Source organism: Pyrgilauda ruficollis, unplaced genomic scaffold (genome assembly GCF_017590135.1).
Source record: "Pyrgilauda ruficollis isolate IOZ18807 unplaced genomic scaffold, ASM1759013v1 scaffold10, whole genome shotgun sequence".
In the NCBI taxonomy this organism is placed as follows: domain Eukaryota; kingdom Metazoa; phylum Chordata; class Aves; order Passeriformes; family Passeridae; genus Pyrgilauda; species Pyrgilauda ruficollis.
In genome coordinates, this window is record NW_024508101.1 from 11,063,516 (window position 1) to 11,090,745 (window position 27,230).

The window sequence follows — 27,230 nt, forward strand, 5'->3', positions numbered from 1 at the left end:
TTGTGGGGGAGAAGAGATCTGGTTTCTGTTCTCACGGTATAAACCCTCATGCCACACAATTCAACTCTCCATGCAACATCCATCAGCTCCCTGGGATGCCTTGTGTCCTCCTTACTTTAAAGGACTGAGAAGAAGAAAATGTCTGAAGTGGTAGTTGAGGTGGGACTTGAAAAATTAGTTGGAGTTTATCAGCCTGACAGACTGATGCTGCATGGGGAGGATGCCCTGAAGCTGGGCTTGATCCATGCTGTGCCACTGGTAACCTGGGCAACAGCAGTGCTGCCACTGGCATGTGAAAATCTTCACTAATTAATGGGAATTAAATATTCTCCTCCCCAGTGTCCCCAGCCCCTCCAGCCCCACAGTGCTGTGTCAAGGGTCTGGCAGCAAACACCAGCCCATGGTCTGGAGCTAAATGAGAGCCAGGCTGAGCCATCCCGCACGAGGATGGGCTGATGGCGAGGGGTGCAGATGGAAGGGATCCCGTGGGCTTGCTTGGGAAAGTTTGCAGAGGATTAGTTGCCAAGGGAAATATTTGGGGAACTTGCACATTTCTGGAGAGCCAGGGGCTTGTTAAATGGAGCAGCAGCAAGAAGCATCTCAAAGACTTCACTGGGAAATTGCTCCTTGTTACACGGTGGCTTTGGAGCACGGGAGCCCTTCAGAGCATGCCATGCCTTCTTATGCCAGAACACTTTTTTATCTGAGCATGGACTGAATCCCAAAGTACTCATTCATTTTCCTCTCCTCCAGGAAGGCAGGGAGGGCAGATCAATGACATCAGTGGGAATACTGTTAGCTTGAATAAAGGGATTTGGCCCGTGCTGTCAGAATCAGGCTTCAGATCTGTTCACCAAATCAGTGCCTTTGTTTTTGCAGCCTTAATCCCTGGTACATTTTCCTGTAAGGTTGTTTAACAGAATAAGGCTACAGGGTATTTTCATGCTTCATCCCCATGCTGCTCACAAAGCCTTGGAGGGCTTAACCTCCTGGTTAGTGCTTAAAATGAAAGGGGAAACCTGATGCTGCAGGGAGCTGGTGAGCCTTACCACACAGCCACGGGAATGAATGGTCATGTCAAAAAGCAGGCTTCTCCTTGCAAATGGCTAATTAGGGCCATGGTGGGGGTAGAAAAGTTAAGGACTGTCTTTACTCAAGGCAGATCTCAGGGCTGTAGCATGCTGGCAAATCAGTCAGTGAATAAAGTGGAAGGGAAGGTTCCTTGTAGTTTTGCTTTCCTGCTGTGGAATGAGTTATTTCCCACCATCCCCATGAGTACCACCAGACTATGACACATGTTCTGGGTGCTGCTGGGAGGGGTAGAGGATGGTGCTTACCATGGAGTGCCCCAGGATGAGAACAGGCAGTTTGGGGTGCTCTTTCTTCATGAGATCAATGTGCTGCAAGCTGTCCCTGATGAAGACGTGGAAATCTGAGACAACCATACGATCACCCTCGCTCTGCCCATGGCCAACTGCAGGGGAAAAGCAGAGCACACAGCTAAGGCATTTGAAGCAGTGGTTACAGTCAAGAAAGGACCTGGCAGAAATAAGCCTGTTGGACTGTTTCTGTCCTAACTTGACCTTCTCCTGCAGTCATCTCTCAACAGAAAAAGTGCTGTAGAAATGCAAAGAAAACTGCATGGAACTGTCAAGTGCCATACTGTCCATGACCTGACTTTTTAAAAAAACATCATAGAATCATAGACTGTTAAGGGATTGCAAGGGGCCTCTAAATTTGGTCTTCTATTCCCCCATGTTTCTATCTGCTCTCCAAAGCTAAGAGTATCAAGTTACTTCTGGCAACCTCCAACATCAGGGTGAGGAAGGGCTGTCTTGCCTTGCTGATGGGTCACTGCATGCTGGAAAATGGGGATTTGCCTCAGGGATCATATGCTTTGGGTCTGGTGGCTCACTGTACAGCTGTAATTGCTGTGTAGCATCTTAGCCAGAAACAGAAAGATTCTGAATACTAAATACAGTTGCTATAAATTTAATGATCCATGGACACTGCCTTTTCCAGGGCCTGAATGTGCATAAACTCCACAGTCCTGCTTTTTCTCATGATACCCTGCAGTGCTGGGTGGGCTGGAAACCTCCTCTGTGTGAGGTAAGGGGTCAAGTGATGGAGGTTGCAACAGCCTGCAGTGGGCAAGTATCCAGTAGCAACCTCCTCTTAAACAAGTGTTAATGCAAACTGTACCACACCTGGACTCTTCCCTCACTCTGTGTCTGGGAATTATCTTGCCTAACGGAAGGGAAGGGGAAGATTAAAATGGGAGATGGTGAGTTGCCATGGGAACAGTGGCATCCCTGGCAGAGGTGGAGCCAGCATCACCACCAACACAGCCCCAGGCAATTTTGAGCTTGCAAAGGCTTGAAATTAATACCACCTTGGGGAAGCAGTTTGCATGCTTACCTGACCACACATGCATGCTATTGTCTATCACAAATAGGATTTGTCCTTAGAAACAGCCCTTTGCTTGTTTCTGTTCCATGCAGGTTGTTAAGGAAAATTGTGAAGGGGAAAACACATCCCACCCTTTGGGTTAGGGTATAGGGGGGTCTTGAACATCTCCCTCCTACTGGGTGTCTCCTTAGGCCTTCTCCAGTGGGCACTGAGGCACATTTATAGACACAAAGGGACAATGGCTTGTTAAAGGAGGTGAAGCTGATAATTGTTGACATACTGGGTGGTTCCCCTTGCAGTGATCAGCAAAGAAAAGCACCGCTGACACAGCCACAAAGGTAGTCAGTCACATCTGCTGGCAGTGGTCATACCAGTGGGAATCAGTAGGTGTCAGCTTTCTCGTAAGCCACCCAAAAAAAGCACCTTGCAAATTAGGCAGAACTTCTAATAAAAATCTGGACTAAATTCACTCCATCTAGGAAAAACTGAACCCAAACTTGTTTTTTTGTCAGGTGGTCTCCATGGCTGGATCTTTTGGCAGTGAAGGCTGCAATCAGCCACCCTGGCTGCCACAAAAACCCATACACATCATGCTAATCAATTATAAATAGCGTTTTACCATTTCTGCTTTCCATGCACACACTGCAATTCCTGCCAAAATATGGTGCAGCAAGCATCCTCCATGGATCAGTGACCAGAAACAAATCGAAAAGCAAATTAAAATACAAGTCATGATAATCTCCAGAAGTGAAACCATGTGTGTGGCTAGAGGAACGAATGACTTTAAACTGGTTTTTGTTACAGATGGAAAGTGAACTTATTACAACTTTTATACACATTCAGTCCATTCACTTTATGGTCCTCAAATGTGTTATCTGCCTACTATTCAGCTCCAAATGTAGCAGGTTAATATGAGATGAACAGTCCAGAGAGAGGAACATTTTCCCTAACAGAGCTCTGCACTTCAGGGTATTTTTTCTCCAGTGCTGCCTCACTTGCTTCTAGTCTCTCCTTCTCTCCAGTGCTCAGACGTCTGTGCAAGCAGAGACTGCAAGTCCCCGTGGCCCAGGTCTGTAAATGGGCCATGAGTCCTTGCTCTGGAGCTGTGAGTCTTTGGTCTATTTTTGGATGAGACTGAGGGAGGTCTGGAAAGCCTCCTTGGCTCTCAGTGTGAAGAATTTCCCCTGCTCCTACCACATAACAGTGACACTGCTTGTAACAGTCAAAGCAATGATTGTGGAATCCAAGAAACACCTGTGCAATGCTGTGACAAGTTCCTCTTCAATTTTTTCCAATGTTTTTTTATTAATAACTTAATGACCCCCCCCTTTTAACTCTGGTTTTAAATACCAAACTCCTGTTCCCCACTCAGATGGCACAGAGCTTGAGCAGCAGTTTGTCCTCACATGTGGGATAGGAAAGCCATGCAAGTCTTTGCTTTAATATTATCCCTGCCCCTCACACAGGGTTAGCCAGGGGGCATTGCTAGGTCATGGTCTTTTATTCTACTATTTTCTGTTCTTCCTCTCCAAGAAACCAAACTTGTTCCCCCAGTGAATGAGTATATTGCAAGTTTGAATTCCCCAGCTGACAAACTTGAGGGTGAGGAACTAAGACCTCTTCCATTAGATGAAAAATATTTGCACAACCAAACATCGATACAGTCAAGCATATTGACATGTTTTTCTCTATCTTTTGCCTTTAGAGCTATTAAGAATGAAAGGTCAGGTTCATCCCTGATGTAAAGCTATTACCTTTGGGTTTTGCTGGGAATAAATCTGCTGTAGTGATTCCACAGTGCCAGTGGCAAAACAGTGGGTGCAAGAGGAGGGGAACCACCTTCCCCTAGCAACTGGAACTACCCAGAGACTGCTCCACACCAAGTGACACAACGTCAAGGGTGACAACAGAGCAGTGTCCAAGAATCACAGCTCCATGAGCTCCTCATCCCAGCATTCCCACAGGGGCTCCTGGTTTCAGCAGGGCAGTGCAAGGTGCAGTGCACAGAGCTGTGACTGCTGGTGCACATCCTCACAGCACACTTAGTGTCCAAAAGCTTTTAATCTGTTTCCATCTATCTGTCTTCACACCCAGCTTGTGTGGTTCACTGCTAGTACTGTGTTTGTGCAGTGGCTCAGTGATCATTTCAGGTTGTGTATACTGACCTAATTGCAGGCACCCTTTCCACGGATCTTTAAAAGTGAGAATCCAAACCACATATTTTCAAGTTGCAAATCTAGAATTAGGAGATTTAAGCATCTATTTCCAACCAAACACACATCTGCAAAATAACATATTTTGCTCAAACAAAATCTAAATAAAGGCTGATCATCTGGCCCAATATGTCAGTTATTAAATTTTTCCCTCTATTTTCAGCATGAGCATGCTCAGACTATGGCTCTGCACCGGGGAGTCAAGAGCAACAAACAATTCAGTCATTCCTGTCAGAAAGCATGACTTCAGAGTGTGATTCCACCTATGATTATAGATCCTTCAGAACTACACATCTCTCTGGATAAAATAATACTGACTGCCTGCACAGAAAGACAAAGCTGAGAGTTCAGGGATGGAGTATTTGAGGGTGTGAAGTCTCTGGGGAGTCAGTTATAACCATGTAAATATCACTCTGCCTGCATAACAGATCCTGTGACCCTGGAAATACATACTTCTACAAGTCCCTTCATTCCTCAAATCCCATATTCTCTCATGCTGTGGGGGCTTGCTTTTGAAAACCACTCCAAAGCAGCCAGGCTCTTCAGCTGACGTTGGCTCACATGCCTCAAAAAAAGGTTACGTCCTGTTCAGATTGGAGATATCCTGAAAAACATGTAAATAAAAAACAGTCCAACCTGACACTCCTTTCCCTTCATTAAGAGCCAAATGGGAACTGCCTGAAGAAATAAGCAGCCCAGCTCTGGGTTTGTTGGGCAGACTGAGTCTGATGAGGGGACCTGGGCTGGATCTCCACCAGCACGATGCTTTTGTGCTGGGGCTGTGGGGCCACATCAGAGCTGAAGAAATCTGTCCTCAAATGCAGTAAAGAAGACCAGAAGAATATTAGGCAGAGAGGAGAGCTTGGGAGTGCCTGTCCCTGCACACTGTGGGGTGCCTCAGCCTGCAGCCCTCGGAGGCACCATGGGGATGGTGAGTGTGGCAGCACACCCTGACCACCCTCAGATACCTGCTCTGGTGTTGTTCTAAACACTAACTTTTACAGAAGCCACACACCATACATATTTGTTTCTCTTTCCACGTGCTCAACCCTCCTGACAAAAATGGAGCCTGACCCTGGATGCTCAAGTGAGGACTGAATTGACCCTCTGACCTTCACCAGGAACATTTTGCTATGGAAAATGAGGTGATGGCAATGCAGGGCAAATGTTGAGTTCAGCTATGGTGCTGTAAATTCACCAACGTCAGTGCTGCTCCTTAAAGCTTACAGTCATGGGAAAGCAGAAATTATGCACCATGTTGTTTTTTCAGCCTTTGCCCCCTATTTATTATGGAAAAGTCATAAAACAAAGACAGAGGACAGGAGAAATCTGCCTAGGGAACAGTAATTTTTCAGGAAGAATTTGTATCTTGGCTTTTCACATATTTTGGTGTTTCCAGCTTTGGGGGAAAGAGATCCATTTTTATTGTAGTGAGAACACCACCACTGTAGAACGAGATGTTCTCCCCTGCCAACGGATGGTAGAAACAATCAGGAAGAATGCAGAGCTTGACTCCTACCTCAGGACTCATCAATAATATCTGTTTTCCTCTCTAGAGGTGTAACTCCAGGATTTTAGAGTGGGAAAATCAGGAACAGGCAGAGCCAGGGGTTAGGTCAGGAATTCCAGGCCAACCACTCCCTCAGCCCAGACACATTTTGAATTGCAATGGTACTAACAGAGGAGTGTCAGGAGTTTTCAGTGGTTAAAGGTGAGAAGTGCCACCACTGTGAATTCAGTGATTCCCAGACACAGCTGAGGAGCAGCTCTGGTATCTCAGAGCCCCACTCTGGAAAAAAATGTCTTAATGATGGCAGAGGGGCCATCATCAGCAAGGCTTGGTGCTGGAGCACTTGATTTAATAAGCTGGCTCATGATGTGAGTCAGTTCCCAAAGAGCTGTTGTAGGCCAGAAAAGGTGATTTTGCTGCCTTAGCACTGGCACTGCCACAGCAGTGGGCAGCAGCTCGTTACAGCACAGAGAGTGGTGTGCAGCAGAAGGATTTGTATTAGAGCCCACAGCCAAGCTCAGGTAGAAGATCCTCTTCTTTCACTGTCTCGTTCATCAATAAGCTTGTTGGAATCTCATAGGTCCATTTGAAGCAAATGCCCAAATGGCTTTTGGAAAAGAAGCTATTATGTGATTATTAGCTTCTGGAAAGATTTGTTTTATTCTTGAAGTCCTCTGCTTCTATTTTCTGCCCAAAATTGGAGATGGAATGGACCTCTCACCGGTGTTGGACACTGTGATGTATGGGAAGGTGAGCCTACCTCACCTTTTTTTGTTCTCACCCCACCACAGGTCATGCTGCTGGTAAGAGACATGAGCATAGTTGTGTCCTGCTTGCTGTCTGGTTTAGGGAATAAAACACATAATTAAAAATTCTCATGGTGCTCAGATGCTTTCCCTCTGCAGGTGACCCATGCAGAGGAATGATGCTGGGTCTGGAGCCCACAGGAGGGAGATGCCAGTGACAGAAATGTGGATGGTTCTTCTGGTGCACAAGGTGTAATGTGCCTCACCCACCATCTCCCTGACCTTGCAGCTGCTTGCTCAGGTGGGCACCTCACTATGATGGTCCCCAAACCTATCCTGAGACCCCAGTGCCATGGGAAAGCACCACTTCAGCAGCTCACTTTATATCCCAACCCCACAGACTGGGAGACAGCGACCCTTGCCTGCCTCTGCTATCCTCTCTGCCTTTTACAAAATATATTCAGACTTGGAGATAAAACTTAGAGCACAAGATGCAGCAGATAAATTTTCCAGAGTGTTTCAGCTTTTGCAGCCAGTGCAGCAGTTAATGAAGTGTGTCACAAGGCATTGCAGCTGATGCCTGTATTTATGAGCTCTACTGAAACTCCTCTGAGCAGGGACTGCTTCTTTTTATTTTTTTTCCAGTACTTGTACAGCACCAGCACCACAGGGCATCACCACAGACCTTGGTCCAAGGTACAGCAAGATTTAAAAGTAATAATTAACTCTAATCCCAGGCTATAAGGCAGCAGGGTTTTGCAGAGGAGGAGTTTGGAGAAAGCACATAGATGGAGAATTTGGGGAGACAATACACAAGGCAACAACATAGCAGATGTTCTGTGAAGCCTTGATTTTCTGCTTGGTGACTTTTTAGGGTTTAATGAAAAAATTATTAATGAAATAGTAAACACTTCAAATTGTCATAACAGTTCACTACTTAAAAAACTATACTTGTTTTGTAATGGTTTAAGTACACATCTTTTTCATCAAGTGAGAAAAGCTCATTAATTAAACAAACTGGATTTCAAAGCCCTCAATGTTTAATTATTTGTTTAACAAGCAGTACATCTAATCCACCATTCAGACACACAAACAACTAAAACAACAGGAAGAATCTTCAAAGCAGGACAATTAACATCTGGAAAAGTCAACAGACTGTGCCTGTATTGTCAGTAACACATAAAGCAAATGTTCCACTGGCAGAACAAATACACAGAGGAACCACCTCAGAGATCATCCTGCTGATTCCTGCTCAACAAAGCATCTTTCTTGCCCTCAGAACAGACTTATCACAGTAAGGGAGCTTGTTCCTGTTTGATTTCCCCAATTTCTTTCCATTCTTCAACCAAATCAAGTCTGATGCACAGAGTGCACTATGAAATTTCTGCCCTCCATCTGTACCTACTACCTACTCTTCCTTTTGCTGCATGTGGAGAGCTTTGGCACCAGGACAAAGACACATGAGCCAGGAGAGAGCAGGGTAAGCTGTCCTAGGATTTAGAACATAGGTCATGCTCCCTTGACTCTGATCAGGTTGCCATCTAGGTCAGCTGCTGTGCTTATTTTGTAGCTAAACCTTGGAGCTGAGTGTCTCAGTGTCCACCTGACTGAGCCTCAGCTGTGCACTCTCCTCCTCTCCCACAGCTCTGGTTTCCACTGGAACAAACACCAGTTTGACACAAGCCTATGGTCTTTCCCAGGAAGATTACTTTCACATCAGATGGGAACCATTAGGAACTAAAAGGAGAAGATCCTCTCTCACCACTGCTTCCACTTTTATGTTCTTTGAGAACCTGAAATACCCCTCAACATATGCTTATCCTTACCAACATCTGGGTAGTCCTGGGCATCCCTTCTTTATCACCTCCAGCAGAGATGCAGTGAACACACTGGGTTTTCCCACACAGGCACATTATACAACCACTAGATATGGTACCCAACAGAATTACCCTTACCCTGGGTGTTTTATGTATGAAGCATGTTACAAAGACTACAGGTGGATTCTGCCTCACTCTGACCAAAAGAGAGCCTTGTCTTGAAGGCACAAGTCCATCAGCTTCTCTCTTCCCTTCCAAGGTTAGCAAAATAATTTTCCTTTCAGCATTTGCTGGGTAGTTTTTATTCACTTGCCTCACACAAAGAGTGCAGCAAACTGAAAGCATTCTCCTCCCACATCAGAGACACATTTGCAGAGATGAGATATTTTTAGAATTGTGCACACAGAGATATATTGTTTGTTGTCTTGGTTAGGGAAAAAAAAAGCAACAGTCAATTTTCTATACTAAAATTATTTGTGCCTTATTGCTAGGGAGCAGACAACCAGTCATCTTGCTAAAGCCATTTGAAATCTTTTCTGTACTCCAGAGATGACAAACAAAATGACCTGGTATGTATCAGAGCAGCCGTTAATTCTGGCTAACAAGGCAAACTGTTTCTGTCAATGTTAAGAGCCAATTCTTCTCTAATGGATACAAACATGGTTCTTTTGGCTTTAGAAGACTTGCCCATTTCTAATGCAGTTGCTGAATTTGGCTCTGAACTGCAGTTCCTTAAAAGTCTTCCTGGAACATTATGTTGCTCATGCAAACATGCTGAAAAAACCCATCTGAGTGTTTGTGTTGCAAAATAAGGAGCTGCATTTACAAACAGCAGTCACTGTGGCCAGGCTAGAAACCCAAGCGTCTCGTGGGATGCCATGAGATGAAGGGGCCAAGGCAGTATGAAAACCTGCACAGGCCACAGTCACTTCCCACACTGCCTGGAGTGGGGCAGTTTTGTCATCCCTGTCACAAAATCAGGAAGCTGCTGTGGCGTGGCTGGTGAGGCTAAGGTCCACGAAAGAGGAATATGGAAACCTCTTCCTCTTCCACAAATACTCACAACAGTATTCCACTTTCCTCGTCAGGCCCTTCTGCAACGCCACCTCCCCAGCCAGCCCTTAAGAACATAAAAGCAGAAGATAGCTGGGAGAAAAATCCTTTTCTACCAGGCTGCTGGGATCAATGGTTTGAAAACATTGCACAAAGCCAGTGTAGATGGCTGAGTAGCTGTTGAGCTCCTCTACAAAAGGGTTTCCTTTGCTGATGAATGAAATGACTCCTGTCTAATTGCTTCTCCTACGGGATGAAGATCACAACACAATATAAGATATATAATCAGCAAAACACAACTTACAGTGGCTCTAAGGAGTCAGAGACACTAATCAAGCACTAAAGGATTTTATCTAGGGACTATAATAATTTTTATAAGGCACTATAATTTTTAACAGTTATCCTTGCAATTTTGCACTGAGATTTTGCTCTTTTTCATGAGGAGCACATAATTTCCTGAAGAATTGGTGAGGTGACATTATTTAGTATTGAAATTGGTCTTCAAAGACTTATTCTGGCATGACATAGAACCAGTATCAATGCCCAAATACCGCAGAAAAAATGCATGGACTTTGTTGGAGTTAATCCAGGGTCTCACAAGTTCATTTGATCTATATGCTGCTGATCTAAGAGCAGAGAAGAGCTTTTTTTCTGCTCCTCACATGTGACTTGAGATATCACTTCAGTGGAAGAAGCAAGCAGCCAAGGGATATCTCCCTTGGTATTTTATTTTAGCTTTAAAAACATATATAATTTTCTTCTCTTGTTTTAATCCCATAAATTAAAAAAACAAGGGTGCAAACTGTACTTTTTCCTAGCTGTAAACAAGGATGAAAATCCACTTGCATTAACTTTCTGATCCAAATTCCAGTTTTAAAACAGCTGGGACACCAATTAAAAATGTCAGGATTTTCAATGAAAAAAAACCCAACTTTTGGAGTGCTGAAGTGGAACTGCACACTCCCCTTCCCCTTCCCTGCCCATTTATTCCAAAGCATGGCTGGCATGTGGGCTGCCTCTCCAACACGCACATGCTATTAACTCCTAAATGACAGCTTGTTCAACTAGAAAACATTTCCATTTCTTTCCTTAACAAAGGCATTCATTTCTTGCTCTTCTGTTTGTTTAAAGATGGTTCCCTTTGGCCTGCCTGGGAGTGTGCAGAGCCCTCCTGACTGTTCCCCTGAAAGAGTGCTCCAAGTGAATGGAGGTGGCTGAGCAGGGAGCCTTGCCCCGCACACTGCCGCAGCATCAGCCCAGCTTCTCACACTGCACAATCCAGATGTGAGCCTTGGGTAGCTCTGTGCTTGAGCAAACAATCAAATCAATTAATTTTGGGAAAGACAGACCTAATTCTTCCCTGCCTACAGTAGTTTAGGCATCACAAAGAAAAGAAGATGAAAGCTGGATCATGTAAGAACTCTCTTCATGCTGCTGAGGAATGTCTTGGGAGACGGACACAGCTTCCTTTCAAGCTCTCTTCAAAAGGTTCCTCTCCATGCAGACCACCCATTGGGGACCCACATCAATAATCAACAACAACAAAAAAGAATTTAAAAGACCCATTTTTCATCCAATTTATTTACATGTTAAAATAAACACGAGTTCCCATCTAGAGCAAGGGCTCCCAGTGGGTTCTGTTTAGTCTGTGAGATTCTTGGCACCAGAATACAGCATTTCTCTATTCCAAAGCAATCTTGGCACAGAATTGTTGGTTATATAATTTTTTAAGCAACTGGCAAATGAATAATAATGTTTCTAAAAAGAGTGACTTGTGTTCTAGGATACCAGTAAGGTGTTTTACCAATTAATCTGCCAAAAGGTCATTAACAAACCTGAGATCTCAAGACCCTTCATTCAGGGTCAGCTCTCTCCATGGGTTGCACTTCCAGTTCTCAATCACCCTGTCCAAAGGGAGCTTTCTCACAGAGTTAAAAAGATTTTCGCTTTTTGCTTCACTCCTTCTTGTTGCCACACGGCAGTGCCACCCTCATTAGATGGGATTTGTCCCTGTTCCTGACAAGGCACGAAGGAAATACCACTTTCCCACAGCCAATAGGTTTTTATACTCACTTTGCACCAGCTCAATGGGTGAGCAGCAGGTGGATTATTTGAAATAAGGACAGGCTTTTTTAATTTTTTTGTTTTTTTTAGCAGGGTACATCCGCACAGAGCTGTAGCTCACTCAAACACTAACAGATCTGAGAGCAGCACAATTAAGGAAAAAACCTCCTGGTGAAGCAGGTCTGGCAGGGAGCATGCCTGGGTGGGTCAATCCTGCCCAGTGTGCCAGAGCACAAATGCTGCCAGTTGGCTCATGGCAGAGTGGCATTTAGATGGTGCACGGGGGAAGTCACGGGGAAGTGGCAGGGCAGAAAATAGCTCCCCTAAATCTGTCTTGCAGCAAAGCTGTTGTCCTTTCCTGGTACAGGTTGATTTCAGAGTTAGTGTTTCAGTTGCTTTTTACCACTTCATACCCTTTTCTCTGTAACTTTCCTCAATGCAACTCTGATATATATATATATATATTTACAAAAAAACCAGGATCAAACTGGCAGGTTATTGCTTTCTGTGCTCTATTACTCATGTCAAGCCATGGCTGGGTGACAGTAAGCAATGAATCCTGGCTGGCAGGTCTACAGTTCAGTAAACAATGCACAGATACAAGTGTTGAGCTATTGAAGATTACAGACCCAAATGCTGGTTTTGAGCTGTGAGAGCTACTTCACCATCAACCAGCAAGGGTGTATTTGCAGCTCAGGGAGAGCTCTCTACAGAATCTGGGCAGGAGAGGTGCAAGGTTCATGGAAAGGCAGAGGGCTGTAGCCAAAAGTACAGGTGGTATCAGGCAGGGTCAGTTCTCAAGTGTCCTCTGGCTCCTCTCCCTTCCCCCAGCCCTCTGCTGAGCTGAGCGTGAACTTGGCACCACCATGGGTCAGGCTGCCCGCTCTGTAGCACTAGAAAAACTGCCAGGATCTGTCAGCAGGCTTTGTCTTGGATAAATTCAGAACCAGAAAATAAATGTAGCATGGAGAATGTAAATTTTAAGAGAGCTGGGTTGAGAGCATTAGTCTTTGTACCATCTACAATTCAGCACTTTTTTTTTAAAACTTTATTTTTGTAGCTAAGCAAGAATTCTCAGATTAGAGAGTACTGCCAAGCCCTGAATAAATCCCAGCATTAGAGATGCTGTGGGTATAACAGCTCTCCCCATGAACTGAATCTGCAGACAGTACCTTCAGAGAAATTAACCCTCGAGTGCCACAGGACAGACTCTGTAGCATCAGTTTCAATGCTCTGGGAAATCTCACCTTGTGGTTAGAACAGGTTTCTCCTATTCATGGAGCAATACTGATGAAGGATGGAGTAAAGCACAGGCTTAGAATAACTTAGAATGGCTCACACAGTAACTTTCCTGCATTGTTGGCGAAGTGGTTGAGTTTCCAGGTGGAATCCTGAAGACAAATTCAACCAAAGGATGTGTAACTACCAAACTGGTCAAGCAGCTTGTAATTACCTGCCATCTGACTGCTTATTTTCCATCCACAGCCCATTCCTTAGCAGTTCTGAAAGAACCTGCTTAGAATTTGGATATAAGGAAAAGCTATACAGGTGCAATTTAACCTTTCTTATTTTTCTGCCTCATCCCTTTCAATATTGGTGAGATGTTTTATTATAAGCTGCTCTATTCACTGGCTGAATCTTCCTCTCAGCCTGTGAAGAACCATTCACAGTAATGGTTTTGCATTCTTGGAGCTCAGAGCTTCTCAGCTGCAAGCTCTCTGGAAGTGGGTCAACATCACATTCAGATGGTTTCATTAATAACCTGAGATATACTGAGGTGAAGTGTTATTCCTGAGAGCCAAGACAAACCTTTGGCAGAGCCAAGTGGTGTTTCCAAAGACCTTTTTGCATAGCCACTGCTGTGATACAGAATGAGCCACATCCTGATCTGAACCATACAGGACTGATCATAGGACTGCAGGAAGGACAACCTGCACAAGATACCCACAGCTAAAACTGCAGCACTGTTGGAACATATCAGAACATAGGCCAGATTGAAGTGATGTGAAATCCAGGGAAGTCTTCAGAAATATAAGTAAAAGAGCTTTTCTAGTGTAGGTCACTAAAATTTGGCCACAGGTGGCACAGACAGGACATGCTCCCATCTGAGGACTGGCTGTTACAGAAATGGGCTGATGAGTCCTTATTTGATGTCTTAGTACATTATGGAACCAAAATCCCCCCATGGCAGTTGGCTCCCTCAAGACTTCAAAGTGAGCTCCACACACATCTTCAGGTAAGACTTCTTCCAGGTGGCCTTAGGTTTTGTAAGACCTTTTGCAATCCTCATTTTGTTATTCTGAAGAAGGCTCAAGGCCAAAAGGAGTGTTACTGAGATGCTGGAGAATCTCATCTGGGTTGGAGAATGAACCAGAGGTTAAGCAGATGTTTTGCTTTACTTTACCAGTGACCTCAGAAGTGAAGAGGATCACACTGCCAGAGGCTTTCAACTATCAAAGTTAATTTCCTAAAATTCTGAAATAATTTTCCTAAAGCACCAACTATGATTGTATAGCTCTCTGTACACTTTAAATGCTAAAATGATATTTTATTCTCTAAAATAATAGTTCAAGATATGCAAGTTTTTTACTAAAATAGGAAAAAAAAAGCCTGAAAACCTATGAGTCAAATCCTAGTCCTACTGAAGTTAGTGGCATTTAGCTACTGCCTTCAGAGGATGCAAGCATGTACTCAGTGTGTAGCAGCACAGAAGCAATTAAGGCTCAAGCAACTAAGAAATAAATCCCCAAACTACATAAGAATCATATTATAAACTTGCCTTTAAGTCAGAGGCATTCTGAAAGAAATGAGAGGCTGCAGTGCTGAGTTGGGCATGCAGGGACAGGCACCACCCCTGAAGGAGAGAGGGGCAACGCTGATGGCATCTGATCCCTCAGCAGGGAGCAGCTGATGTCTCAAAGAGGAAAGGAGAGGCAGAACCAGGAAAGGGTCATGGGATGTGTGGCACAGAAGTGAAAGACATCAGTTAATGACAGCAGTTTATGTTAATGCTCTGCCAGGCTCCAGACAACCAAAAGAGAAATGCTCTGAATTAACATGTTGTGGGTAACTATAGATGGAGAAGAGAAAAACATTGGCATCCAGCCCTAACGTGGGCAGGAATACACTAGGACACAAAGTGAGGAACTTCAAAGAGTCAGAGGAGCAAGAGCCTGGAACAACCTGCTCAGCAGCAACAGTGTGTGCTGGCAACCAAAGTTGGTTAAAAACTGATCTTTGACCACTTGTGAAGAAGAAGAGGATGCTGTTTGCAGGAACAAATGCCTGAATAATGCAGGGAGTGTCTTCCTGCCCCTGCTGCTAACAGGAATATGTCTTAATAATAAAATAAATGCCCTCTTTTAACATTCAAAATGAAAGTGCAATAGGAGAAGCACTATTAAATTAAACCCAATCCACCAGACACTGCATAACCAAACCTGTTTCTCTGCAACTCTTGGACATATTGAAGGGGGAAGAACCTGAATATGTGAATCAACAAAGGATTAATTTTCCTATCTATTGTTCACTGATTATTTTCCTTCTGGGGCTTGCTGCTGCAATATGCATTTGTTTGGAAGCACTGATAGAGAACATTCTGGGTTTTTTTTTTTTTTTTTTAAACTCTATGTCTTTTGTTATTAAAAAAATGTCTATTAGTTTTAGGACTTCTGAGAGTCCCTTAAAAGGTCTGCTCATTGTCTGTAACAAATAGAGCTTCTCCCAGGAAAATCAGCAGGGAGAAAATCCACCAGCTGGAATCAGAAATTCCAGCTCTGGAACAACATGCCACACTTTATGAATGAACAAATAAACAAACAATGAACACTAGAACTACAAATTATGAAAAGCAGTATATAGGCTGCTTGTGCATCTTTATTTTGTCAAGTGGAGCTCTGGAACTCAAGAGCTTGGGCCATGAAGGAACAGGAAGCTGTAGGAGGCTGATGCTTAGAAGGAGTCTGGAGCTGGTGGAGACCCTGCACCAGCTCCTGGCATTTCACACTGTGCCAACACACACAGTGTGGTAGGTTTGCCTGGAGTAGGCCCAGGGAGACTGTTAATAGCAAGTTTTGGTGAAAATAGGCTAAGTGCCTCAGTTTTGATCAAAACACACAAATGCATGCAACTGAAGTGAGCCTTGCCATGACTTCAGAAGGAGGTTATAAGGAAAAACCATTCTCTTATTGGAAGATTTTGCTGCTTTAGTGAATCCTTTCCCCTGATACTATGACCTTTCAGTTCAGCAAGAAGGATTTTATTCTGTTTCCAATGTAGACAGAGCACAAAGAGCATAAAAATGAAGATGAAATTGCACGTTCAGGGCGTTTATTGACTAGTTATATATTTTACTTCTCTTTGTAAATCTGCCTGTCCCTTGCCTTTGCTCGTGGAAATAAGAGCTCTCTAAACACACCCCACTCCTTAATAAGGCTCTTCTCCATGTTAGTGATGAAACAGGCACTAATCTGAGCTGGACTAATCTGAGCTGGACTAATCTGAGCTGGAGTGTGCTCCTTTGACTCATGTTATCTATCTAAAAAGGTACTGAAGGAATGCAAATAATGCTTTAATCCAACTGGAGTTATATAAACAAAGTGTGTTTTTTCTCTTTAATTTTCAAAGGGTGTCCAGTAACTTGGAACAGTCATTTGTAACTCAATAGGATGACAAAGTCCACACCTGTATGAAGATAATTTGTAGGTGAGGAATCATCAGTAATTAGCTTCTGAAACAACTTCATGCAAATAAGACATCTGAAAAACAATAGGAAAGCTAGGCACATTAATGAAATGCTGTTGCTATGGAAAAATTGTTCCTGTAAAGGTGGAAATAAACATGCTTTCTTTTTCTCATAGTGCAAAAATGTCAAAAAGCCTCTCCTTGAAGATGAAGCTGTTTTTAACCATAGGTACTATTAAAGTCTTTTAAGAAGGTTTTTTTTCACCCATTTCAAAACTCTCCATGTTTTATTTTTAGAAGCAACAACTCAAATAGTAGCAGCTAGGATGCTCTGTAGTTCATAAAAAATAACTGATGCTGGGACGTATGGTGATCTAGTTCAAACCCCTACTCAAAGTGTTTCCCACTTGGTTTTGGGGAAAAAAAACCCCAAAGGTTTTTCAGGGACTTATTGAGCTGGGTTTTAAATATTTCCAAGGCTAGAGATATCCCCACCTCCCTGGGTCCTGCTCCAACAATTAACTGCCCTCGTGGTGAAGACGTTTTTCCTTGTACATAACTGGGATTTCTTGAACTGTAACTTGTGTCACTTCCCTCTCATTCCATCACTGGGCACCTCCAAGAGTCTGGCTCTGCTGTCACCACATGCTTCCACTGGATACTTGTAGACAGCAACAAGATCCCCTCTTCTAAGCCTAAATAAGGCTTCTTAAAGATTCCTTATCTTCTAAGGCTAAACAAGCCCAGTTTTATCAGCCTCTCCTTGTACATCTTGTCCTCCAGTACCCTAATTGTTTTGACAGCCCTCCTCTGGCCTTGGCCCAGTATGTCAATGTTTTCATTTTCTGGGGAGCAAATTGGACCCAGTGTTTCAGATGTAGTCCCAAAAATGCTGAATGGAAGAGAATAATCGCTTCTCTTTGGTTGCTGAATATAATCTTTCAATACAGCTCGGTATGGGGTGGCCTTCTCCACCACAAGGTCACACTGCTGACCTATGTTCAGCTTGTCTGTGAGGATCCCCAGGTCCTTTTCTGCAAAGCTGCTTTCCATTCATTCAGTGCCCAGCCTTTAATGCTGAATGGGGTTACTCCACCACAGATGCAGAACTCCCCAAGAGTCTTTGTTGAAACTTCACAAGGTCCCTGCCAGTCCCTTTCTTCTGCATGTCAAGGTCCCTGTGAATAGCAGTCTTCCAGCATATGCTCAATTTCCACCCTGAAAACTGGCTGAAAGTGCTCTTCATCCCATCATCCACACCATTAATGAAAAAGGCCCACTGATGTTATATACTGATTTGTTATTCTTTCCCTTAAAGAGTACACATTCCTCTGATGCTTCTTGAGGTCAAAGTCCCTGAAGGTACGAACTAATGTCCTGCCACAGAAGTCAGTCAAGGAACAAAGTTTGAAGCAAGTTTGACATCTGTCCAGTAGCCCCAGATAACAGACATAGCTGGAAACATAAAAGGATCTGTTCTCTCAGCCTTAGCTCTAATAACCATCCGGTCCTTGTCCTTCCACCCTCAAGCATCTTGCATGCAGATGCACGCCCACAGCCTGCAGAGCTGGTTATGGGAGAGCAAGTAAGCTGTTGAAAACATACCATGAGGTTGCCAGCCCTTCTGCACTAATATGAAATGCAATTACAAGTTGCAGCTTGAACCTGCTTTCTCATATAGTGACAGGGTTATCCTGGATTTATATGAGCAACTGTGAAAGCAGAATTTGACCCTTGATTTGGGGATTAATTTATACAGGTAAAGACTGAGTACAGATGACAACTGCACAGAATCTTGAAATAACAAGAGTGATACAACAGATTGTAAGATGAAATCAGCTGAGTTCAGTCAGGGCTATTTCCCCTTTAGTTTCTCAAATTCACCAAAGTGAAACCAAAAAGAGGATGTTTTATCCCTGATTATTGGGACCACAGATTCAAAATGCCTATTATTTAGGCCCAACATTTTCAGCACCACATGAAAAACAAATTGAATGGTCCACTCCTCTCATGGAGTGTATCTCTCATTTGAGAGGCAAAACTGTGGAAGGGAAGCCAGAAGGACTCAACCCTCATGGGAAGGAAAAGCCTTTTAAGTTTCCTGAATGAATGACCCATCTTTCCTCTGTGATGCTGTCTGTCTGTCAGCAGTTAACAGTTAGCAGTCACAGGCTGAGGAGCACGGTCTGGGCAGTGGGCAGCACTGACAGGCCCAGCTCAGCCATTGTGCTCAAAGGGAGCACTCTGTTCCTTCTGCTGCCGTGTCCGCACTCACTGGGACTGTTGTTCCAGCCTCACGCCTCCTTGTGTGAAGGCCAACAGCGAGGCTTTGTTCAAGAAGCAGCTGCTGAGAAGATGTCCAGTCTCATGGAATGACCAACTGACATTTCTCCCCCTGCTCATTAGTAAGCAGTGAATTATTAGGAGAACTGGGGTGGGTTGCCTGGCTCATTTCATTTGGACTAAAAAGCCAGTGTGCCCCAAAAGGGATTCCCTCATAACAAAGAGCTTGAAACAAAGCCAGGGGAGCTGGCTCTCCAGCATCTTCTTCCCATCACCTGATGGAGTGATGAAAGAGACTGGCTCATGCCAGAAGGTGAACAGGGCATGACTGGATTAAGAGCTCACACCGCATCTGTGCTGGATGACAAGTGAGCTCAGTTCTGCCAGGGCCTGAGCCAAAGATCCTGTTCAACTGGATGACATGTTGTTTATTCAATAACCTTTTGTTACAGGGTGGATACAAAGCAGTGAGGAAATGGTTGAGCAGTTGGGAGGAGCAGAGTAACTGAGGAAACCACAACCATTCTTTTGCAACCTTTGCTGCAGCCCAACATGATCATCTGGTGATGTCCACATAGAGGGGCAGGGATTAAGGAACACCTGCATGGTCTTACTCCCTATCCCAACGGTGTCTGCATCCAGCTCTGGGTTATAGCATGGAGCTAACTTGTCTTACCTCACTGACTGTACCACAATTAAATATGACTTAAAAAATAATAATTGGTCAGGGTCAGATAAACAAATAGATTTCTTTGAGCATCCTGGGTGTGGTTGGCAAGTTTACATAGCCCAGAGTAGATGACACTATGTGTGTGATTTCAGGTGCTCTTTCTTCTATCCATCTGTGCTAAAGGTGTATCCAGTCCTGACAATTTCCAAACTCCCTTGCCTAAAAGACTGGTGCAAGACTATGTTTTCCCCACTTTTACATCAGCAGGGAAGTCCATGAAAAAAAGAAAGTCTCATCCCCCTCCCTGAGTGGAGTAGAGAGGAAACACCTCTGAGTATCCCCTGCACCTTTCCTAACCCAGACATTTAAAGCAAAACACTACACTGCTGCACATGTGTGCTCCATCAGACACATCAGCTGTGTGGAGCCTTACTGTTTATTTATTTTTAGTTTGCTGCGGTCTAGCTACTTCCTGGCCCCACAGTGTTGTTTCATCTGCCTTCACACGACAAAAAAAAAAAACAAAAAAAAAAAACAAAGGCTGCATTTGTCTTTCCAAGTCCTGGCTTTCGAATTTCTCAAATGGAAACAACTCTGACTGCTCTGAAAAATGCCATGTGGTGCAAGCAGAGATTTGGGACCGTGTGATCCCAGTGTGAATGAAGGGCGAGGGCTAAAGCAGCAGAGATCACTTCACCAGGGCAAGACTGGGCTGCAGAAGTCTGTAATGACCTCCTCAAAAATAACAAGAATAATGTGGAAACCTCCATTTAATAAAGCCAATCAAAGTGCTTACAACTGCCTGTTGTGCCACAGGATACTCCCCTAGGGCTACACTGTGTTATGATACAATTATGGGCACATTTCAGCATCATTATGTTATAGGAGGTGTATCCAGAGGATTTTTTTCCTGCATGAGCTGTGGTCCTTCTGGGAGGTACCATCTCCCAACCACCAAAAGAACCCAGGCTCAGGCAGCAAACTAGGAGAAAGCAGAGGGAAATAGACTGTCCAGTTGAAAGATTGTGTTCAAGAGCTTGTTCAGTGCATGGGAAAAATTGCATCTTAGCTGTAACAATAATTTTATAATTTCTATAATTTCAAAGAGCTAAAACTGCATGACCTAGTTTCCTCAGCAAGCTGTGTCTGCAGCTCTGAGATCCAGAGTTACAAGATCAGTGATTCCAGAAGAGCTGAAGCTCAGAAACAAGTGGTTTCACTTTGCCTCGAGCTCTTTGGTGGCTGCAGGTTGGTATCCCAGCTCATCTCTTTCCATGAGAATCCTTACAGCCAAAACAGAGCTAGACAAGGAAGGCAGAACTAAGTTTACTCTCTAGCTATTTGTTTATAGGATGACTTTTCTCCAGGTCTCAGAGTTGTCTCACTGCCTAAGGAATTCCATGGTGTACTTCAGTACCTGAACTCTCATCCTGCAATTGCATGCTGTGGTTTCACAGCTCCTGTGTGCCCCACACAGGGGTAGCATTCCTCACCACTGCCTGGGAGGCAGATAAGCCTGTCTGCTACCTTCATTCAACATCTGGAGAAGGAAAGGCAGGGAAAGGTTTGGGATTGTACCGAGTAGGGAGTCAAAACTGGGATAAAACAGCACTGGCAGTGCTCTGCCAGCCAGGGCAAAGAGCCATCTCCTCTGGGTCCCCTGTAAGAGGAACCTATAGCTCTCAGTTGGAAAAAAGTGAAAATGCCCACAACCCATTGTAAGCCTCCTGTCAAAGGAAAGGAAACGGTGAGTGCCCTTCTTTCCCACAGCTCTGCAGAAAAGCACTTCAAACCTTCCCTGCTGTGGGTCAATGGGCCCATACCCAGCACCAAGGAGCAGTGGTGCTGCTCCATGGGCAAACCAGCTCCAAATAACATTTGCCAAGGCTTTCTTGACTCCATCCTGGATACTGCCCCGAGCCTTCCCAATCACAGTGTCAGGGAATGCTGCTGTCCAGAACATTCCTGTGTGCTAATGTACATGAGCTGTTGCTTCACACTTGCAGTGCTACCTTAACTCTTGTTCTTATTAATTCTGACATCCTTCTTGGTCATTTTCCACTCTCAGTTTGACCATGTTTAGTTCTTTTTAATCTTTCTGTGTAGACCAATCCTTCCCAGTGCTATGAATAAATAAAAGCCTTCTGTTCTCATCAACAAAATGGTCTTTTAACAGTTGCAAGAACAACATAGCAATCACTTGGAAAAAAAACAAAACAAAAGCAGCTAATATTTGGTGCATTTAAAAATATCTGCTCCAGCTATTTTCTACATTTTAGAAATAAATCCTTCATTAAACAGAGAAAGCACTGAAAAATTTAATGGAGAGAAGAAGCACCAGTGGGTGTCTGAGAGGGACCTGCTAACCCATCAGAAATGCTCACCACACACAAAGCAGCAGCAGCAGGGCTGCCAAAGCAACTAAACTTCAGTTAGAAACATCTAAGGAATGTGAATAAGCTGTTAGAGCTGCAACCTTCCCCTCTGCTTTGATCTGACATTAAACATAACTCGAGAGTGGGAAACTCAACAGCTTCAAAAAGGGTGAAAGGGTCAAAGGTCTTCATGTACCAGGACAGGTAGAGGGTTTATTCCTCCTGGAGAAAGTAGCATGAAAGTGTATCTGGTGACAAGGAACTGCCACCAGGTTAGGGCTGAGTATTCTATCCTCCTCATCCTTATGTAAAACAGACACAATACCCAAAAGTACCATGAGCAAGTACAAGTGGAAAAGAGGGCTAATTTCAACTATGATTAAAAAGTGCAAGAAAAAAGTAAACACATTTTCGTGGTCCCTGTATCTTGCAAATGTGTTTCTGGCTGCTATTAGTTGACATGTACTTTTGAAGGTGAAATTGTGGTTTTTCTGGGCTCTGGCAATGTAATGCAACCATAGTGCATTAGATCTCAGCAAATGAGATGTTACAGGAAGAGAGATGAGGGTGGCTGGAACATCATGTGCTTTACCAACTCAAAATGCTTGGTATGAGAAAACAAAGCCACATTCTCTAGCCTTTATTCTTGTTTTCCTTGGCTCTCAGCTTTACAGATCCCTAAAATTACTGTGTTAAAACTAAAGGAGCTGCAATCTGCAGCTGACTGAAGAACTGCAATATCACTCCACTTTGATGAATCCCCCACAGTTACTCTTTCTGAGAGCTTTCTTAAATTGATGTCCAATAACCTGTTTGTCTCTTTCTTCTGTAATCAGAATCTTGCCGTAATAAAATAACAGTAAAACAGAAATGAAGTTGAAAAGGTGAGATGTTATTTAAAAATACCTAAACTTGCAGAAATAGCAAGGTCATTCCAGCAGCCTTAACTCTGCCATCATGAAGCTGCATGCCAAGCAAACCCAGAATTCATGGGAAGCAGTTACCTGCCTGTTAAAAACACCTTATAAGAGACCATAGGAAAAAAAATGCTGTGTTACACAGAAATTCCATTTTCCTCTTTCACAGGGCTGATATAAACCAAAGCCATTTAATAATATTAGATGTAAGGTAAGGTTAAGAGGTCTTCTGGAATTCAATTTCCACGGTCACCATGGAAAATTTCTAATACATATATATGAGGTCCAGCAGTCTTGTGATTACAATGAAATATCCCAAAGAGTAAATGTTCAAATCTTCACATACTGAGAAAAGTGAGCCAGAGGTACCTTGCACTAAGGGGCAATACTAAGACACAAATTGGAGAGCACAGAGTGTTTGTTACTCTGTGAAGCACCTTTTTGCATAAGAGGAAACAATGATGCAGAGCAGCCTTTGGCAAGATTTAGAGCCCATGTGTGAGCTCCTACAGAGTCAGCAATAAAAATGGAAATTATTTTTCCTTCTTTTGACTGAAGGATAGACACAACATAAATCAGTCATGTCACACACAGTCCAACCCTGGTAACTTCCCAGGTCATTTGGGAAATTTCACTTGCCACGCTGTGGAACTGCATTAATGATCTCATGGATAATGCACCTGTATTGGGAATTTTATCCATGAGAATACCAGAACCCGAACAAATATCCACGTCAGGAAGTCTATATTGAGCTCCCATGACTAAAAGCCATGGTATGAGGAAGGGAGCAGACAGCTATTACAGCGCTAACACAATTAAATAATTGATATTATCCAAAGATATCCAAAGGAAAGGACACAAAAGGAAACACACTGCTGAAGTGATTTGGAATAGATAAAATATTGGAGGAAAACTTTAAATTTCCCAGTTTGACCAGAGCAGTTTTAGCAATGGAGGCATTTATGTCCTTCAGCTTTCACTAGCATTTAGTTCAGGCTATACTTTTGTATTTCATGAAAGTTTATCCTTGGTAGTTGCCTCTTTAAGGGCAAAGATTATTATACAGATCCTAAAAGATATTAATTGTCTTTCTAACTTACAGTGAATTAAGTCTCAGTTACATCAGCTCTTTGTGTAACACAACTGTGTTTCCATTGTTCTGCTTTCAGGTTCCTTTTCACCCTCTCCTCTTTACTGATCAGGAAAAAGGAATTTACAAACAAAACTGTAGGTCTGACAGGGAGAACAAAGTTGTTAACTGACCTGAGGAACCAAATTTATACTAATTGCACTCGTTAATCCAGCAATACTAGTGTATTCTAAAAAAAAAAAAAGCCTGAAACACCAAGAAATATTTATGTTTCTCTAGTAAAAAAGATATTTAAGGAAAAAGAGAGCAAATAGTCACACAGCACAAAACATGCCTGACAGGAACATAAACCTCTCCCCATCAACACAGGAAGTATTGTCTGTATCAAATCCATGTGATAAATAAATATTTTATCATTTCTTCTCGATTTGTTGCTTCAATTAATGCTATTTTAACTCTACTTCTCAAAACCTTTATAAAGTTTTATGGGAAAGAAGAGCTAAGACATGGTGTTAAGCATGCACAGAGAGCAACTGCAATCCCTGACAGGCTCATGGAGACTGAACAAGTTGCTTGTGTGTCCTGGAGTTCAGTCACTTTGTGTATGGCCTGGCTGTGGTCTGCTAACAGCAGCATGGGGCCTGTTCCATCCCCCTTCCCATGAACTTTATGCCATACAGACAGAGGGGGATAGAGACACTTCCTACTGGGATTACTGCAGACTCCTGCTAGCCTACCTCCAGCTTGGAAGGAATGGCATAAAAATGAATGAATCAACACTCAGAAACACTGCCTGCACAGGGAGGAAGAGACTTAGGTGCTGAGTTAGGATACTTCTGCACAGGTCAACTCTCTTTGCAAAGCCAGCCTCAAAAATGGCATGTGATCAATTGTTCAAAAAAAAAAAGGGTCACATGGGTTTTATTTATTTTCCTTGCAAGCTGTCTTGAGGACTAGATATTCTATTTTTCAGAGAAAATAGAGGGGTCATTTCTGCATATCAAGTGCAGTGCTGCAATCGAAAGTGAGTCGCAAGAGCAAGGGAAAGCCTTGGTACTAAGATTAAGTACGGTTTTGCCTTTCCTCTCACAGATAAATGGTGCAATGACTCATGTACATTCAGGATCTTTAAACTCAAGTTAAACAGTCCTGTCTTTGAGGATACCTAGGGGCAGGTTTGAGTCTTGGCTTCAGCCAAGTAAATTGCAGTTTACTTCCCAATGTCAGTGGATAATCCGCCCAAAGGACATCAGATTTACACCAAGATTCATCCCATCTCAACCTGTCAGCTCAGAATCTGAGCTTGCATTTTGTCTGCTGCCATCATCAATCCCATTGATTCATTTTGCTGATACTGATACTGATGGAGTGGCTGCCACAGGGAGCAGTAGTCTGCAATGATAAAATCAAAGCAAAGATCTCCAAGCACCAGGAAGTTATGAAGTTGCAAGGGCGATGTGTGACATGAGGCTACCAGAGAACCAGGATGGGTGGTTCAAATATGTTGCTGGGATGTCTCCATGCACTGCAGGAGACCTGGTGACACCCAGCACATCTCCATCACAGCTTGGGGATAGATCAAAGACCTTCAAGCAAGAAGAGGCAGGGAACAGCTAAGTGTACCTGGCCCAGCACTGCCCCACCCTGCTGGCTGAGGGCCAAAGGGGTGCTGCTGTGCTGTCACAGCCTGGCACCTCCTCGGAGGGTTTCTCTCAGAGCTAAGGCATGCACAGCCAGCTCCAGTCTCTCTGCTGGAGTGTGGAGATCTGCTCAAAGGTGTCTGTGATGCCTTCTTGCCTCTCCATGTCTCAAGGGTGCAGCTGTCTCATTGTATCAGTATACGAAAGCTATGCTGACATTTCAGCCTCCGTCTGGGATCACTTAGGACATTGACCGTGAATTGAGCAGAAGTGGCTCCTAGTCCCACTTCCATAGTGGGCAATACCACTTCACCCCCAAGAGACAGGTGAAGAACAAATAATCCCTTAGAGTGAGGTCAAAAGGCTAAGGAAAACTCAAAGCAAACAGGATAGCTTTTACAGATTCAATATGCAGATCTTGACAGAGCAACAGATAATCCTTTTTTCATTTATGTCTGGTTGTAAATATTTTATTGGCTCTTCTCTCACTGCTGAGTAGCTGTAATAGCATTTACTTCAGCAAAGGCCTGAGCTGCTGTAAATCAAGTACAGTTTTAGGCTACTCACCATGGTCATGGGCAAACACAAACAAGTTGAGTCCTGTCAGCTTCTGGGCCAAGTCATCGTAGCGGCCGCAGTGCTCCCCAGCGCCATGGGCGATGAACACCAGGGCCCTAAATGGAGCATCAATGTACAAATCAGTAACGTGGCAATCACCCTGCAAACGCTGCAGAGCTGCAAGGGAAACCATTCAGTTCAGCAACAGCATTTCAGACATCAGCAAACACCAGGCAGGTAAAGAATTTGCAGAGCTTGAATACAGGGGAAACCACTGTCACCCTGGCCTGCCATCGACCTGGCCTTCGACAGGTTGTTGTAGGATGGGTTACAGGGAAGGCAGCTGCCCATGGGCCAGAGCCAGCATGCTGCAAGTTCAAGATGCAGGTGGGCATCAGCATCAGCCCCTGAGCTGGATATCTCCATGGGGCTGGAGGCTCTACGGGGCTCCTCCAGTGTAAGTGATGCCATCTGTTTCTTTTGGGACTGGTATCTCTCTGTGATTAAAATACCAACACTGTCCTTAACTTTATAACTTCAAACATTGTCGGATGCTCCAGAACACTCAAAGGTAGAATTTCAGCCAAAGAATAGGTTTCCAGCACTTTGCTTGGAGTTTGGAATTTTATATTTTGACCCAATTATGGTAATTTTACTATTCCAGTTTCTGCCCCAAAACAGTTGCTTCACTTCTATGATTAAAGTGACTCTTATGGTGCAGATCAAGATAATAAAAAACTAGTCTAATAGACACTTATTTTTGCACATACTTGTCTTTGAATATTCCAGTTTTATGAATAATACCTTACTTTTACTGGAATGTCATCAAATGAAAGTGACTGAACTTGAACCTCTCCAGTGTTTCTGCTAGATAAAATTAGTATAGACTTGGGTCAGAACTATAGCAGAAGTAGCAATGAGATGACAGAAGTTCTGCTGGATTTGACAGATGACTATTTAAAATCCAGTTTTAGCAACATAAACATAACTTTTTTGTTTAAAAGGACCATTTGTCATTGCAACATCAGCAACCACAAAACCATTTGAAAGCTACAAGTCTGACATTTTCAGTACATGAACAGTGAAATATTACAAGAACTGACAACATAAAACAATGACAGCAGTTAACAGCTAGGGAATTCCTCAACTTTATCTTAATTGAGGTTTTGAATACCTTTTTAGACAGTGTATTCACAGCAATG

At 43.5% G+C, this 27,230-nt stretch overlaps 1 protein-coding gene across 2 annotated transcripts in view; it reads right to left on the reverse strand.

Moving 5' to 3' along the window:
• MGLL (monoglyceride lipase) overlaps positions 1-27,230 on the reverse strand; it is a 61,552-nt gene that overhangs the window by 14,654 nt on the left and 19,668 nt on the right. For both annotated transcript variants that reach the window (XM_041465086.1, XM_041465079.1), the window contains exons 3-4: positions 26,038-26,144; positions 1,338-1,474 (exon numbers count right to left, since the gene is read on the reverse strand). In XM_041465086.1, coding sequence (XP_041321020.1) covers positions 1,338-1,474; positions 26,038-26,144 — 244 coding nt within the window. The remainder of the gene's footprint in view (positions 1-1,337; positions 1,475-26,037; positions 26,145-27,230) is intronic.